The sequence below is a fragment of the Nannospalax galili genome, unplaced genomic scaffold, assembly GCF_000622305.1.
Source record: "Nannospalax galili isolate Female #2095 unplaced genomic scaffold, S.galili_v1.0 scaffold371, whole genome shotgun sequence".
In the NCBI taxonomy this organism is placed as follows: Eukaryota; Metazoa; Chordata; class Mammalia; order Rodentia; family Spalacidae; genus Nannospalax; species Nannospalax galili.
The window spans coordinates 1,386,111-1,404,647 of record NW_008331606.1 but is presented as its reverse complement, the minus strand read 5'-3'; the positions used below and the strand labels follow the sequence as shown (position 1 = coordinate 1,404,647).

Below are 18,537 nucleotides of genomic sequence, written 5' to 3'. Positions count from 1 at the left end.
AAAAAGATTGAGCTGTTCTGAATGAATTACTCAAAAAATTCAATTAAAAAACATGTTTTAATGACAGGTTGGTTAACTGATCCTTTTTATTCTAGGGAAATATTAACTGGTGGACTTTTTGAGCTTATTGTTTCAAAGCAAATTTTCAAATTTTAAATATTTATATTAATTTAAGCATCTTTGTTTCAGTTAATTATTAATAAGGCATTTCTTATTGTTGTAATATAATGTATATTTATTATTTTTTTCTGACTCTAAGGTTTCGTCAGGGTATTCACGAGTGTATTGAGTGTCATTCCAAAATAAAAGATTTTGCAAGCCACTTTTCCACATATATCCAGTGTGATTTTTGCAAGTACAGCACTAACTGCAACAAAGCCTTTATAAATCATACAGTGAGGTAAGTTAAGCATGTAAGGATCCAGTCAGGATTACCTTTCAGGGCTAGGAGTGTAGTAGCTCTCTGGTACCATTTACCTAGCATGTGTAAAGCCCTGAGTTCAATCTTTAGCACCAAAAAAAAAAGCCTGTCAGGAATGTTTAAGATCATCCTTAGGTATATATTGAATTTGAAGCCAGCCTGGGCTGCATGAGACCCTGTATCAAAAAATAATGGTATTCACATCAGGCATGGTGGTGCACAACTTTAATCCCAGCACTTGGGAGGCAGATGCTGTCTTTAAAAATGTTTTTTTTTTGTCTGTTTTGAGACAGGGTCTCCCTGTAGCCCCAGCTGGCATGGAACTCACTATGTAGACCAGGCTGGCCTGGAACTCACAGAGATCTGCCTGCCTCTACCTCCCAAGTGCTGGGATTAAAGGCGTGCACCACCGTGCCCGGCCTGAAAATTTTTTTAAAACCAAAAAAATAGTGCTATTCAGGAAGTTGGATTTATGCTGAAGATAAACTTGTCCTATTAGAAGCAACTTTTTCTCATCAAAGAACAATTTAGAAATAGGGATCTTCTAGGATGTTGCTTGTACTATTTTTCAGTGTAGTAATTTATAAACATGGTGGGACAAAATAAGAACAGTTAATGAAATTAGTGGCTGGAGAGATGACTCAGCAGTTAGGAGCACTGGCTGCTCTTACAAAGGATCAAGTTTTCATTCTCAGCAGCTATGCAGTGGTTAACAACTGTCTAACTCTAGTTCCAGGGGATCCAGTGCCCTCTTCTGGCATCTACAGGCATTGCATGACCTGGGTGCACTTAAATACATACAGCCAATACACTTATACATATAAAAATAATTAATGAAATTAGAATGGATTTATTAGAGCAATGTGGTTTTCTATGGGACTTTTTTCTTTTATACCAGAAAGGTGTTACTTTGAAGCATAAAATTTTGAATGTTTTCAATATATTTTTCAAAGAAATAAATATAACCATGAAGTCACTTTGAAAGGCTCTGGGATTTTTAGTGATGCTAAGAATGTTATTTTCACTCCCTCTCCCTCCTTCTCCCTGTTCCATTTCCTTTCTTTCCCCAGCCATCAGTCTTTGCATTCATTTAGTAAAATGTGAAATGCCAGACTGTAACAGTCATGTATTCATGATCCAACTGTTAGACTTCTTTTTCTTTTTTCTTTTATTTTTGGGGAGGGGTCTCCCTGTAGCCCCAGCTGGCTCAGAATTCTCTATGTAGACCAGGCTGGCCTCAAACTCACAGAGATCCGCCTGCCTCTGCCTCCCGAGTGCTGGGATTAAAGGTGTGCACCACCATGCCTGGCCAGAATTCTTTTTCATAAATTGATTCAACTTGTGCACTTACTAAGTGTTCTGTGAAAGGGGAAGACTTCAGGGTCCACATTACTTTCATTTGGACCTCATTAATGGGGGATTACTTTATTCCTTCAGGATGAACTTTTTGGAGGCCAAAAAGCCCTCCGATATAAATATACTAAGTTGGTTATTCATATTAGGATAGTTCTATTTTAGCTATACAAGTAAAATATTGCCTATAAAAGTAATTTTCTTAAGGATTATAACAAGATCTCTGTGTTACGTTCACAATATAGTAGGCTACTTCTTTGAAGGACTTGGCCACATTTTTTTATGACTTTGGCACTAGCTTTTTCTCCCCTTGTTGATAAGCCTAGCCTCATTTACTTTCATTTCAGTGCTAGCACTTCATACCCACTTCTAACTTGTTAAGTCCTCTTTCTTGCTACCATTACATGTTACCTCATTATAAGCAATAATTATTTCAAATACTTACTGACATGGCTTTCAGTACCTTGGTCCCTCTTTCTGTTCCAACAGCACTAACCCAGTTTCTCAGCTTCACCCCTAGTGTTACTGTTTGGAATGCTGCTTTGTTTTTGACCTCAGACACTTTGCATCTTCAGTCATGGTCAGCCTTGCTATCTGTGAATCTCTCTTAACGCTTTTTGATCTCTCTATGCTCATTTTTAGACTACTGAACCATGATTGATTCAATCAACTCTTTCATTTCATTCTGTTTTTTAAAATGCCTGTTTTTATTTTCTTCACCTGTTTAAAACCCATTTCATGACCCTCAAGATTTTATTCTATTCAAGTTAATTAACCTTGCCTAAAATTACTTAGAAGTCATAGTTTTTGTTTTTCTCAAAATTGTTTTTTTTCCTGCCTGAAGTTTTTTTCCTTAGTCTGGACATTAACCTCGGGAAACAAACATATCCTACTTTTGTAAGGTTAACCTTTCCCCTCCTCTCCTGCATTTCCTCCACAATCTTTACAGGTATTTTGGGCCTTCATTCTTCATGTCTTACAATCTTTCTGTCTCAACTCCCTTTGGAGCTGGCATGATAGGTTTGCAGGGGATACCTAGCTTGTTACATGCGTACTAGAATCCAAACTCCAGTTCTCATGATTGCTCAGCAAGTACTCTTAACCAAAGAACAATCTCTGTAGTGCCTGCTGAATACACTTTTGTAGTGATAAGACAACAAATACCTAAAAATATTCTTAGGGAAGTATGTCATAGAAAATAAAATAGAATCACCTCTTAACCTTTTGGATAAGATCAAATGTAAAAAATAAAATAGAGATAAAATATAAGAGAAAAACTTTGTCTTAAATAGAAGTGACAGTCTTGTCATTTGGGCTGCTAAAACAAAAATTCCATAAATCAGGTAGCTTTTAAACAACAGAAATTTTTTCTCATAGTTCTAGAGACTAGAAAATCTGTAATCAAAGTATGGAAGAGAATTGGTCATTATAGTGCATGCTTATAATCCTAGTACTTGGGAGGCAGAAATAGGAGGATTGTCCTAAAGAAAGGAGACTGCAAATCATGGTTGCACATGCCTTTAATCCCAGCACTCAGGAGGCAGAGGCAGGCAGATCTCTGTGAGAGATCTACATAGTGACTTCTAGGCCAGCTGAGGCTACAGCAGAGGGAGACCTTGTCTTAAAAGAAAGGTGAGACTGTGGGAGAGGGATATAAGAGATGCCAACAGTAATAGTTGTCCTGGTAATGTCCCATTCCTTATAGAGAACACCTTCTCTCTCTCTCTATTGTACAGTGGAATGCACAAGCTAGCTCTCTAGGATCTCTTTTATGAGGGGCATGAATCCTATTGGTAAGGGCTCTCTGCTCTGTGATCTAATTACCTTCCAAAAACCTCTTCCTCCTAGTATCATCCCATAGATTGGGCTAGGGTGTAGAGGTTAGGATTTTAATGTTTTATTGTTTTCCATTATGCTTCATTTGTATGATTTAAATTTTTTAATTTATTTTTATTTTATGTATGAGTGTTTTATCTGTGTGTATGTAAGTGTATCCATGTCATGTAATGCCCTTGGAGGCCAGAAGAAAGCATCAGATCCCCTGGCACTGGAAGGCTGGTTGTTTAACCACCATGTGGGTACTGAGAACCGAACTTGGGTCCTCTACTAGAGCAGCCAGTGCTCTTAACTACTAAGGCATCTCTCCAACCCCTGATTTTAACGTTTTAATGGAAGTAGGCACTTACACCATAGCAGTACTTAACATTATTTCACTATATATATTACAGCTTTTTGTACAAAACTAAGAAATTAAGCAGACTTAAAAACATCACTATAAAAATATGACTTATTTGATAATAAAAGTAATAAATTTTTTTTTAATCTATCAGCTCTCATAGTGACCACCCAAGTAAACAGTTTTATATTTTTAAGAAGCATTCAGGAACTCTCAGGTAACTAATTGATCTTTTTCTGTTCTTGGTATTGAAAAGTCATAGCAGTTTATTTTTAGCCTGATGTTGGTATACCTAATTTGGAAATCTAAATGATTGTTACTAGACATAATAGAGTTCTGTTTCTTATATTCTTAGATCAAAAGAATCCTGTCATCTGACTAACCTTTGTTTCAGTGGTGCCAGATACTGAGTTTCAACTCAACATTATAAAATAAAAAGGGGCTGTAGCAATATTTGATTAGAAGTAGGTTCATTAAAATGCTGTAATATTTTCAATAAATATTTAGCATTTACAAATCAGTTACATTTCTTATGAAATAAAATTATATAACATTGTTCAGAAAGACTTGTTGGTTAGTATTTCTAAAAGCATTGGAAATTAACTTTAGTTATATCACATGTATTTAGCTCTGAATCAACTATTATGTGTTTTCCACTTTCTTCTGATGCTTTTTTCTTCTCTTTTCCTTTGTTTAATTATCTTGTTCATATTGTCATATGTTTATCAAACATTGAATAGGTCCTGGCACATAATAGGTACTTAGTTAATATAGTATAACTATTGGAAACAAGCTAAGCCACTGATACCAATAGCTCTTAAAAGAAAGATTGATGTCTTTTTAAAAATATATTAGTTCAGGGGCTGAAATGTAGAAGTGTACATTTCTAATACTATGGAAACTGTATGGAGTTTCAAAAACTAAAAATAAGTCTAATGACTTTCTTCGTATATGGAAATAATAGTTATTTTGGATACAATAGTGAAGAAAAAAAGGCATAATCTACTGAGTTTATAATCTCACCTTATTTGTCAGAATAAAATTAGAGAAGTGAAGATTCTAAAGATTAATTATTAAGGGTTGGAGAGATGACTCAGCAGTTAAGAGCACTGGCTACTTTTGGAGAGGACTTGGGTTTAGTTCCTAGCACCAACATGGCTACTAACAACCATCTGTAATTCCAGTTCCAGGGGATCCAATGCCCTCTTCTGACATCTGCAGGCATTACATGACATGGATGCACTTACAATACACTCATACACATAGAATAAAAATAATAAATAAAATTTTTTTGATTATTTTTTTTTCTTTGAGACAGGGTCTTTCTGTAGCCCCAGCTGTCCTGGAACTCACTATGTAGACCAGGCTGGCCATGAACTCACAGAGATATGCCTGCCTCTGCCTCCCAAGTGTTGGGATTAAAGGTGTGTGGCACCATGCCCAGCTCATAAAATATTTTTTAATAAAATTTATTAGTGCAGCACTTGTGGGAGGGCAGTGGGCATATGCCTATGACCCTAGCAATCAGGAGACTGAGACAGAAAGATGGTGAGTGCAGTCTGAGCTGCATAGCAGGTTCCAGGCCAGGCTGTTACCTGCCTCAGAACAAAAGCAATTAATAATTAGTGCTACTTTTAAAAACATGACTGATTCAAGGAATTAGACAAGCCAACTTTACTGGAAATATTTTAAAAGAATGGAAAAATGGATTTTGTAAACTCTAAAGATGAGATTTTAAAATAATTGTTTTTTAAAGTTCAGTTGTTTATTCTTTAGCTATTTATTGTGTATTTATCATGTATAACATAATATATCCAGTCCTATACAAATCACAGTGATAAAGAAGGTGGTTTGGTAACAGCTTTCAAAAACATACAATGAATAACTATCAGTACAGTTTGGTTGGAACACAAAGTTTTTATAACAAAGTATAAACCAAAATCTGGAGGAATAATTTTTATCTTAGATACAGATTTTGAGTCCTCAAAAACAATTCTAAGGAGTTCAGACTTAATTTTACTTCAAAGCGCGTTGGGGAAACCAGTGATGTTTTGGGTATAATCAAAGGTACTGAAGGAGGATCAATTTGGAGAGGTACTGTATTAGTTACTTTCTGTTGCTGTGATAGAAACACTGACCAAAGCAACTTAGAGAAGGAAGAGTTCATTTGAACTTAAGGTTCCAAAGGGGCAAGAGTCCATCATGGAGGGGAGGCATGGTGGCAAAGGTGGCTGAAGCCTCGAGGAGCAGAAGCTAGGCTCTACATCTTCAAGCATGCACAGGAAGCAAGAGATCAACTGGAGATCTGGCAAGGCTTAAGAATTCTCTAAGCCCACCCCCATTTACTAGTCTCAATATTACTCAAAAGTTCACAGTCCAAAGTCTTTTCTGAGACTCAGGGAAATCGCTTAACTGCAAGCCCTGTAAAACCAAAAGACAAATTACATACTCCCAACATACAGTGGAACCGAGTACACATCCCCATTCCAAAAGGGAGGAATCTTAGAGGCATAGTGAGGAAATACTGGACCAAAACAAGACTGAAAACCAGCAGGGCAAACACCAAATTCAGTAGCTCCAACTTCTCAGACTACTTCCAAAGGATTCAGATGGCTCAGCCTCTCCAGCTTTGATGCGTGCAACATCTATCTCTCTCTTAGGCTGGTACCACTCCCTGTATGCAGGTCTTCTTGCCAGATGCCTCACAGCTCTGGCATCATGAAGGTCTTGGGGTCTCCATTGCCAACCAGGCTTCACTGTCACAGCTTCACAAAATGGCCTTCTTTATGTGGAGGAACCCCTGCTTCATGTTGCCAGGCCTCGTTGGCTCTCTGAGACCCAGAGGAAGAACTGATGACCCCCTGCACACTTGCATTTTTCATGCCTCTAAAGCTAGCACCAGGTGAATGACACTGCCAAGTTTGGCTGCAAGTCTGGGGTAGACCCCAGCCTGCTTTATCCATTTTAGAAGCTTTTCTCTTCTGTGGCCCCTGCAGCATTTTCCTTTCACAAGTTGGAGGCTTAGCTGGGTGTGGTCTTGCCCTGGAGGCATTCTCTCCATTGTTTAAGTACAAATCTTTAGGCCCCTACTTAATCCTTTAATCTCCTTGTCAAAAGGATCCTCTCCTTCAGCACATGCCTTGGCTCCACCATTAATCTTGGTAGTGCTCTTTTTCAATCCAAACTGAACATTTTCCATTTCTTTCTGCCCCATTTGCTCTTTTTCATTGTAGATCTGCATAATATTCACCATTAATAGTCACACCACATTTCAACATTAGGCTGTCTTGAAATTTCTTCCATCAGAGAAATTAATCCATTGCTTTTCAGCTTGGCCTCCAGTGACATGTTTCCTCCAGCATGGCCACACCTTCTAAAACCTCCCAAAACAGTGCCACCAACTGGGGACAAAACGTCCAAATACTTGGAGCCTATGGGGGACATTCTCATTCAAACCATCACGGGTACAAATGGTGAGCTGTGCCTGCATAAGCCACAGATTGTTAAGGGTGTAATTTAATAATGATTTGGGTCAAGGGGGTAGGATACACATTATGTTCAAGAAAATGGGGTCTGACAGGATTGGTGACACACACTTGTAATCCCTCTATTTAGTATATAGAGACAGGAGGACCAGACATTCAAGGTCTTTTTTTTTTTAGTCTTTTGGAGACAGGGTCTCCCTGTAACCCCAGCTGTCCTGGAACTCACTATGTAGACCAGGCTGGCCTTGAACTCACAGAGATCCACCTGCCTCTGCCTCCCAAATGCTGGGATTAAAGGCGTGCGCCACCACGCCCAGCTCAAGGTCATTCTTAACTACATAGTAAACTTACAACTAGCCTGCACTAGGTGGGACCATGTCTCAAAAAACTAGAAAGCGGGGCCTGGAGAGATGACTCAGCAGTTAAGAGTACTGGCTGCTCTTACAGAAGACCCAGGTTCGAGTTCCAGCACCCACATAATGGTTAACAGCTGTCTGCAACCCCAGTTCCAAGTGATCCGATGACTTCTGGCCTCCACAGGCATTGTATGACACGAGTACACTTACATCATATAGGAAATACACTCATATACATAAAATAAAAAATAAATAAAAAACTTTAAAACTTAGAAAGAAAAGGAAATGGCCTCTGGAATCAAAGGGCTCAGTTTCAAACATGGTCCTGACCTTGGATAAGTTACTAAACCTGACCATATCATCTATAGAAAAGTGATCATTTTGATGCCTAACTCTGAGTTGTTTGGATTAGCTTGTTTTAGGAGCTAGGTCTAAACCTCTCGAACTAGCACAGTGTAAATTCTTGATAAATTGCTAATATTATTAGATCTGAAGTATTGAATTTTCTAAGGAAAAAGACAGTGATAACTAGAATCTTGAACCTCAGTATCAGGAAAGTGGTATCAGAAGAGAAACTTGACAAGAAGGGTGATTTGGGGGGAAGGAGGAAGATGATTTTGGTTTTACAGGTTAATTTTTTATGTGTAACAGCTAGTTGTAAAAGCTGTTTAGACTAGAGCTGCAGAGGAAAAATCAACCTAAGATCTGCTGCAAGTTTTTATTCCTATAAAAGTAAGGTGTTTCACTTTAAAATATATATTGAAGCTAGATGTGGTGGCCCATAGCAATAATCCCAGCACTCAGGAAGGTGAAGCAGGAGTAATTTGAGTTCAAGGCCTAACTGGGCTACATAGGAAGACCCTATCTCAAAACAAAAACCTGAGTTAAATATCTAAAGAACTTCCAAAATTGCATGTATACTTTAATAAGCTACTAATTTTTTAAAATTTATTTTATGTGCATGAATGTATTGCTTGCATTGCACCTGTGTCGTGCAGTGCCCACGGAAGTCAGAAGAGGGTGTCAGATCCCCTGGAACTGGAGTTTACAAACAGTTATTAGCCACCGTGTGGGTGCTGGGAACTGAACTTGGGTCCTCTGCAAGAGCAGTCAATACTCTTAACTGCTGAGCCATCTCTCCAACCCTTAATAAAGAATTTTTAGAATCTTCACCCTAATTTTATTCTAACAAATAAGACACTAGATTATAAATTCAATAGATTACGCCTTTTCTTCACTGTTGTATGCAAAATAACTATTATTTCCATGTATGAAGAAAGTCCTCAGACTTAGTTTTAGTTTTTGACACTCCATACTGTTTCAATAATACAAATTTACATTTCTAACAACAGTGTATAAGAGATGCCTTTCTCCACATCTTTATCAGCATTTTCTTCTTTTGGTATATTGACATTAGCCATTCTGACTTTAGTGAAATGACAACTTCATTGTAATATTAATTTACATTTCTTTGGCTAATGATTTTTGAATTTTTCATAGACTTCTTGATTATTTATATTTCTTTTTTATTTTATTTTATGCATATGAATGTATTGCCTGCATGTATGTAAGTGCACCCATGTTGTATTTGCCCTTTGAGGTAAGAAGAGGGTGTTGAAACTGGAGCTGGGGAAGATTGTTAGCTGCCATGTGGGTGCTGGGACTCAAACCTGGGTCTTCTGCAAGAACAGCCAGTGCTCTTAACTGTTGACCCATCTCTCCAGCCCCTAATTTGTCTTTCTTTTTTGAGAAACGACTCTTCAAAATTTTTGCTCACTTACACTGTGGAGAAAAACAATACTGGTTATTGCTGAGGCATATATACATCTGTAATAGAATGAAGACATACAAAAAAAGAAGTTCCTTGGCAAATATATTTGAATGAATAAATGTTATTTTCTTGCTTGGTAGATAGGCAAAGACCTAGAATCATTGCGTTTTCCACAAGTTATACAAGCTGGTAGTGGTGCCAAGACTCGTTTTAGCAACAAATTGAGAGTGAACAATTTATAAAGCACTAAGTGATAGTAAAATTTAGATATGGCAATGTCTTATTCCTGTGAACTTTGAAAAGCATTTTAGATATATTTATAACAAAAATGGGAAATGACAGTCATGGCACATAAAATAAAAATTGAATTATTGTATGGAACAACAATTACTGAATTTGTATATGAATTTCCATATTCGGTCTTCTTATATTCTTCTCTTTTTTCATAGGGGCATCACTCTAGTGTGCCTTAAATGTGACTTCCTGACCGATTCTTCTGGTTTAGACCGTATGGCTAAACACTTAAGTCAACGTAAAACTCATACTTGCCAAGTTGTAATAGAGAATGGTATGTAATTTTATTTTGTAATTTTGACTGTATGATATTTAGTCCAGTAGTTTTGATGTGTCACAGTGTAGGCTCTTATGAATTAAATTGATAGTCTCATTCTTCATATATGCTATTTGTAAACATAAGACTTTCTTCTGATTTCAGTTTCTGAAAGTACCTTAACTTCTGAATCCATTTCTGAGTAAGTTTAATTTTTCTTCAGTACATTCTACTTTGATAGATTTTAGCACTATTGCAATATTTAAATGTATCATTGATAGCAATGAAAAATATTAAAGTATTTTGTTTTTGTTTTTGTTTTTTAAAGCCGCTTGTTGAAATAGATTCCTGCTCTATGGAGCTCGTGCAACCTGGTGCAAGACAAGTTGGAATTTCCTAAGTTCAGAGTTCTGAAGTGTTTTCTTTCACAAATGCAGTTTTCTAAGTTCAAAGTCCTGAAATGTTTTCTCATATAAAGTAGTTAAAATTCATGACACTAGCTCTCATTCAGCTCTTTTCAGCTTTCTGATGGCACTACATTTTTATTCCACCTTATCTTTGTGTCAGGTTAACATATCTTAACAAGTGCTTATTTCTGTCCAGTTGACTCTGGAAAAATTACTTTGTTGCTGTAGTTTTTTTCTTGCTTTGCTTCAGATAGTTTGTGTTTTTCTTTGCTGTACTTGCTTTCAAGATATTACATACCAATCAATAGGATTGATTGTTCATCTTTCTTTTTGTCTGTTTTGTCTGCTACTTAATTTCTTATAAGTCTTACATTTTAGGTCAGATAGCTGTTTTTTTTTTTCCTTCCCTCCTTGTCTGTCATTGTTCTGTTTTTCATATTTTTCAGATGCAGAAGCAACACAGAAATTTCAAACAATGTCCAGTATACTCCTGGACAGTGTCCCCCTTCGATGGACACAACTGATGCCTGTTCCCTCTTTCCAAGTAATGTGAATTATTTGACTGTGAGACTTGCTTACAGTTTGTGGCCTTAAGAATTTATCACCTTTTTTAAAAATCTTTTTGATAACTCGCTATGCAGACCAGGCTGGCCTCAAATTCACAGAGATCTGCCTGCCTCTGCCTCCCTTGTGCTTGGACTAAAGGCGTGGCCGGGCCTTATTTATCAGTTCTTAGGGAGTCTTCCTACCTAACTGGCTTCCCATGAAGCTGATGTTGATTTGGCCAGAGATGACCTCAAGGTCTACCAAACTAAGCACAACTTCCCACTGGGAGCTTTGGTCTTTGTCTTAACTTGGAAGTTCATTCTAACCAAGAAAAGCCCATCAAATCAGTTTTTTAAATCCAAGTTCAAATTTAATCACTTTGACTGTAGCCCTTTAATCTTCCTCTAGCATGCATGTAATCTAAGGTTTATAAAAATCTTGATTGTATAGGGAGTTAAGATTACCTTCATGTTCTTGGAAAAAGAAACTTTCCAGAATTACAGTTCCAGAGGCTGGAGAGATGGCTTAGTGGTCAAGAGCACTGGCTGTTGTTGTACGCACATGATGGCTAATAACTATCCATTACTCCAGTTCCAGGGAATTTCATGCCCTCTTCTGGCCACTATGGCTTTGCATGCATGGATGTCCTTAGTACACAGAAGAAGAAATAAATAAATATTAAATAAAGTTATAGTTCCAAAGTAACATTTATATTGTCGTTTAAGGTTTTATCTAGTATTAATATTAAGAGTTTTCAATAATGCTGTCATTTAGGTTTTTAAATTTTTTTTAATTCATTGAGAAACAGGGTGTGGTGGCACACCTTTAAACTCAGCCCTCAGGAGGCAGAGATCGGGGAGATCTCTACACCTTTGAGGCTAGCATGGTCTATATACAAAGACCTTGTCTCAAATTTATATATCTTGATTTTACGTCATTCTTCACCAAATTTACTAATGTCCATTTTGTATGTCTACTTTCATACTTTCTTCTTAAAACTTTTCTTCGTTTGTTTTGTTTTTGTTAAGAATGTCAAAAAATTTCTTTACATTTTCTCCCAGATTTCATGCAGCTCCTGTTCATAGCTTCTTAATTCAGTACTTATTCAGATCATTAGACATTAACACATGCTCCACCTAGGGATTCTCATTAACACTTACAGATCTCAAAACAAGCTTTAAAGGCACATCGTTATTCATCTAGTACATGTCTTCTTAGCCATTAATGTAACTCTTTCGGTAAAAATAATATATTCAAAAGTATTTGGACCAAAAAATGCACTTGTTTTTTGCATATATATATATGTATGTGTGTGTGTGTATATATATACACATATATAGATGTATATTTTTGTTTATTTTGGTGTTTATTTTGGTTACATTGAATATAGATTTCTGCAACAGTTTTGATGTTACTTATTTTTTTAATAAAATTTGTATTGTTAAGAACTCTTGGAAATTATTTTATAAGTTCATATAAAACCCATAGATTGTATCATATAACAAGAAGCATTGCTTTGCTTCTTTTATGGAAACCTGACTGCTTTGCCTACATACTGAGATCTTTGTTTATTGAATATATCTTGTGTTTTTTCCTTAAGCACAGTTAAAAGCTCACTATATTTTACTAATTTGAACTATTTTAAAAACTAGCAAAAGACATGTTCATGCTGGAGGCTTTGTTTAAAAGCACTTACTGCTCTTGCTCAGGACCCAAGTTTGTTTCCCAGCACCCATATTGGTTGACACACAACCACCTGTAACTCCAGTTCCAGGGGATCTAACATCCTCTAGCCTCTGCAGGCACTGTACTCATGTGCGCACAAGCACACAGACACAAATACAATTTTAATTTTTTAGATTAAAAACCTGTTTTCTTGGGGGTAGAGAGATGGCTAGGGGTTAAGAGCACTAGCACTGACTGCTCTTGCAAAGTATTTTTTAAAAACCTGTTTTCTTAATAATGGTGAAAGTAGGCAGTCCATGATGTCCAATTCAATCATGAGTGTATTTTTTTGTTGTTGTTTTAAAATCAGATCTACATGATTGAATTCTGAAAAATTACAAGCCAATTATACTGGTCATTTGTTATATAGTATATTGCTTGCAATCATAATCAAGAGTTGAATATATTGGGTTAATTCTCCATAATGATGCCTGCTATACATGATATTTTGAAATCTTTAGAATTGTTTTATTTTTATTTATTTATTCATTTATTTATTTATTTTGGTCTTTTTGAGACAGGATCTCAAATAGCCCCAGCTTTCCTGGAGCTCATTATATAGGTCCAAACTGGCCTTGAACTCACAGAGATCCACCTGCCTCTGCCTTCAGAGTGCTGGGATTAAAGGCCTGTGCCACCATGCCCAAGCAATACATTTACTTTATTTTGAAGTAGTGGACTTGGTGATTTTATCTCAAGGATGTTTTATGAGTTATTGTTATATTTAGTTTTTAAACCATTTTTGTAGTGGTACGATACATACATAACAGGGCTGGGCATGGTGTTACATGCCTTTAATCCCATCAGTCGGGAGACAGAGGCAGGCAGATCTCTGTAAAATAGCCAATTTTCTACCTAGCCTGGAACTCAGTATGTACATCAGATTGGCCTGCTTCTGCCTCTCAAATTCTGGGATTAAAAACATACACCACACCCAGCTTAAAGTTGTGTCTTGTGACATCATTTTTAAATTAGTTCTTCCAGAATTTCATGCAATGTGTTTTGATCACATTCAGACCCCTTCCCACTGTTCCCACCCTTCTACCCTCCATCATGTTCTCTATTATTGTTTTTTAATGGCCTATCAAGTCTAATCTGTGTTCTTCAAATGCTCTTCAGTGTGGATCTGTCCCTTGGAGTTCGGTGTGACATCATTTTAAAGTTTTTGTTTAAGGGACTGGGGATGTAGATCAGTGGCAGAGCACTTGCCTGGCATGTGTAAGGCCCTGGGTTCAATCCCCAGCACTGAAAAAAAATTGAAAAATTAGAGGTCTTAAAATTTTTGTTTAAATAAAATATTTCAGGCAATCAATACTAAGCTTTTTTTATTTTTTTTAAATATTTTATTATTTTTATTTTATGTGTACGAGTGTATTGCCTGAATGTATGAGTGCACCTGTGTCATGGAATGCCGCAGAGGTCAGAAGAGGGCTTCGGATTCCCCTGGAACTGGAGTTAAGAATGGTTCGTAGCCACCATGTAGGTTCTGGGAATTGAACCTGGGTCCTCTGCAAGAGCAGTCAGTGCTTTTAACCACTGAACCATCTCTCCAACCCCCTCTCTAAGCTTTCTTATTAGAGGTATGCAGTTAAGTTTTAGTTGGTAGTAAAGAGTTTTAGCTTGGTACTCTGATTCCTCTTTACCTTTGGGTTATTTTAAATCTTTCAATTAGATATAGCCGTCTGCTGATACTGCATATTGGCTCCCCCCCCAACATTGTAAATGGTAGGATTGGCTTATTTTCAGTTCATTAGTGCCTTTGTGGGGTTTGTATTTCAGTAGTGAGAGACAGACAATAGAAAATTAATTAAAAAGCCTGAATGCTTCAAAATAAAAGAATAGACTGAGACTTTCTGAAAATGAGTAATAGCTCAGTAAGTGATTATAAGAACTGACAAAAAACCTTACATCAAATTAAAAAGCTTCTGCACAGCAAAGAAAGCAGTCAGTGAAGAGATAGCCTGGAGAATGGGAAGAAGCGTCTTTGACAACTATATATCTAATATGGAATTAATATCTAAAGTCTATCAAGAAATATATTCTGTGTAATTAATATATGCTAATAAAACTTAAAATAATCAAAAAGAAATAGAAGTATTAAGCAGATAAACCAATCAATACATGGGCCAATGAACTGAACTAACATTTCTCAGAAGAACAAATAGGGTATGTCAGGATGACTCAGTGGATAGGGACACTACTGCTGAGGCTGATGACCTGAATTCAGTCTCCAGAAACTGCGTGATAGAGAACTAGAGAAACGACTCCTGCAAGCTGTGCCCTGACTTCCACACATAATGCTGTGACTTTCATATACACACACTAAATAATGGAATTTTAAGAAAGAAATAACCCATAGACCAATAGATAACAAATGACCAATAGATAATAGAAAAACATGTTCAACATCCTTAGACATCAGGGAAATGCAAATTAAAACTGCATTGAAATTACATCTTACCCCAGTCTGAATGGCCATCATCCTGAAAACAGATGCTGGAAAGGTTGTGTAGAAAGAAGAACACTTATATACTACACATAATAGTGTAAATTATTGAAGCCACTATGGAAATCAGTATGGAATTCTTGAAAAAAAAACTAAAAGAAGTGCCATATAATCCAGCTATACCATTTCTAAGTGTGTGCCTGAAAGACTCAAGCGAATGTACCACAGAATTACTTGCATGTCCACGTTTATTGCAGTACTATTCACAATAGCCAGGATATGAAACCATCCTAGATGCACATGCCCATCAACGGGTGAATGGAAGGAAAATGAAAGAATAAAATGTGGTGTATATACACAGTGGAGTTTTAATTGGCCATAATGATGAATGAAATGTCATTTGTAGGAAAATAAATGGAACTGGAGCTTATTATGTTAAATAAGTCAGACTCAGACAAATACCACATTTTCTGGAAAGTTTGTGTAAATAGAAAGGGGACCATTGGAAGAGAGGAAGAGACAAGGAAGGATGATGGAAAGGAAAAAACATGTTTTTTCATGTAGAACCTGGAATAAAGCATCACTTTTAAAGAATAGGAAGGAAAGTTCCTTAATGTAATCTAAAAAAATCTACAACCCAGGAGTGCTGGTCTTCAAACCCAGCACTCATGGGCAGAAGCAGGCAAATCCATAAGATCAAGGCCAGCCTGGTCTACATAGTGAGTTCTAGGCCAGCTGGTGCTACAAGGAAACCCTTTCTCAAAACAACAGCAAAACACTTTATTTGGGTCTGGAGACATGACTCTGGTTAAGAGCACTGAGTGCTCTTACAGAGGACGATGATTCAGTTTCCAGTACCCACATGGTGGCTAACAGCCATTCATAACTCCAGTTCCAGGGGATCTGACTGCCTCTTCTGACCTCTGGGCATTGCAGAACACAGATGCACTTACATAGATGCAGGCAAAACACTCATACACATAAAATGAATATTTTTTAAAAATCTACAGCTAATAATGATGGTAAGTGGGAAACACTAAAGCAGGCTAACACCTGCATCAGGGGACAGCAACAACACTGATGGGGCTGTAATGAAGCTGGAAGCTAAGGAGGAGTCAGGGAGGAGAACTTGGGAGGTCATGTGAACAATACAGCATAGAACGTCATAGGCAATTGTGAGGATTTGGTTTTTAATCCGGGATAGGAAGCCAGTAATAGATTTCATTTATTTTTTTTAATGTTTTATCTATTATTTTGATTTTGTGTGTATGAGTGTATTGCCTGCATGTATATAAGTGCACCTGTGTCATGCAGTGCCCACGGAGGTCATAAGAGGGTATCAGATCCCATGGAACTGGAGTTAGAGACCATTTTTAGCCACTATGTGGATGCTGAGAACCAAACCTGGGTCCTCTGCAAGAGCAGCCAGAGCTCTTAACCACTGAACCACCTCTCTAGCCCTAATAGTAGATTTTGAATAGAGTAATTTATTCATTAAAAAACTGAATGAAAAGTAAAAACTTCTTAAAGTGCCACCTTAGCAGAATCACTCCCCTTGCTATCTTGAGAGTAAGTTGCAAGAGACCCAAGTCAGTATCAGCTATCAGCTGGAAGCCTGATATAATAATTCAGGTGAGAGATGGTGAGGACTTAGACTAAGACGGTAAGAGTGTAGGGGTAAGTGGCTCAATTTTGTATGTATATTGAACGTTCAGCCAAAAGAATTTGTTAATAGTTTAAATGTAGACAATGAAGGAGACAGACTGGACAACTTATATTAACTTAAGTTGGAGAAGGCTAAAGAAAACACATTTGTTAGAGAAGATGAGGACTTTGATTTGGGGACATACTTGAATTTAAGTCAGTATGACATCACCAAGGGGTGAAGAAAGCATGCAGCCCACAAATGGAGTTCTAGAGCATTTGGACAACAAAAGATTAGCAATATGCTGAGGAACCAGCAGTATACACTGAGGTGTGAACCAATGATATGAGAGGACCACCAGGGGATGACTGTGCCCTTGAAGCATAGATTGATGTCTTATCTGTAAAATGAGGATGCTTACTTGAATTATATTTTCCTTATACCTAAATATCACTAATACTTAAGAGAAAATAAATTTAGGAGAATAATTTCAAAGGTCAGAATGTGTTGTGTACCTTTATTACCCAAATTTGATACATTAGTCATTCCTCAATAGATACTGAGATTCCAAAAGAATCATACACCACTATCTCCAATAGCAGAAGCAGGCACTCAACACTGAGAAAATAAAATGTCCTAATGATTCTGAGGCACAGTTAACTGTACATGTATTCATGTAAGAGTAGTACTGTTTCATTTATTTAAGATGTCTCAGGGCTGGAGAGATGACTCAGTTGTTAAGAGTACTGGCTGTTCTTGCAAAGGACACAGGTTTGGTCCCCAGCACCCACATGGCAACTAACAACCATCTGTAACTCCAGTTCCAAGGGATCCAACGCCCTCTTCTGACCTCTATGGGCATTGCACATGTGGTGCACTTACATACATGCAGGCAAAGCACTCATACAGATTAAAATTTTAAAAAGATATCAAGGTCTAGAATTAATGCCATAATTTATAAGTAGAGGGTATAGTTAGTAGTGTATGTTTAGCATGTGCAAGGCCCTATGTTCACTTCCCAGCTCTGTTTGCATAAATATATGTTGCTTATATATTTATGCAAAATAAAGGTTCTGTAGTCAGCTAAAATTAAAATATGCTGTATTAAAGTTCCTTATCTTTTAATGCTATGTGTGGATTATTCTTGAAAATTTTTAGGGCATATTTGATTCTAGAAAGTCCTGACTAATAATAACTTCTTGGTGATATTCTTCAGAGAATAGAATAGAATGTTACCTAGAATAATCACTACTCACTTTCTTAACTGAATAGAATTTAATGGAATATTTAATAGCAATATCCATTTTTATATTTTTAGAAATGATCTCAGAATAATTATATACTCATATTTGTAAAATCTATATGACAAGTGAGGCATGATGGCTGAAGCAGGAGAATCACCACAAATTTGAAGCCAATCTGGACTGCAGAATGAAACACTGTCTCATAAAATAATTTTTAAAACACATGCCTGGGACAGATCAGTCATGTGTTAGAGAGTGTGGTTGCTTTACATGCATGTTTTCAAGCCCAAGGAGCTTCAGACTTGAGCTGGGCATGTAGTTCAGTGATAAGAGTTCATGGTTATCACTGGGGTTCCATCTCTATGCTCTCTGTGTAACTTATGCCTAGCATATTAATCTACCCACTTACCTA

The 18,537-nt window shown here is 36.9% G+C and overlaps 1 protein-coding gene across 3 annotated transcripts in view; it reads left to right on the top strand.

Annotated features, from left to right (window-relative positions):
- Znf280c (zinc finger protein 280C) overlaps window positions 1-12,457 on the top strand; it is an 84,303-nt gene extending 71,846 nt beyond the window's left edge. For 2 of the 3 annotated variants that reach the window (XM_029560423.1, XM_029560424.1), the window contains 5 exons: window positions 260-400; window positions 4,105-4,167; window positions 10,012-10,130; window positions 10,278-10,314; window positions 10,441-12,457. In XM_029560423.1, coding sequence (XP_029416283.1) covers window positions 260-400; window positions 4,105-4,167; window positions 10,012-10,130; window positions 10,278-10,314; window positions 10,441-10,456 — 376 coding nt within the window. In that variant the 3' untranslated portion in view covers window positions 10,457-12,457. The remainder of the gene's footprint in view (window positions 1-259; window positions 401-4,104; window positions 4,168-10,011; window positions 10,131-10,277; window positions 10,315-10,440) is intronic. The other variant, XM_029560425.1, reaches the window with a different exon arrangement.
- Window positions 12,458-18,537: the final 6,080 nt, after the last annotated feature.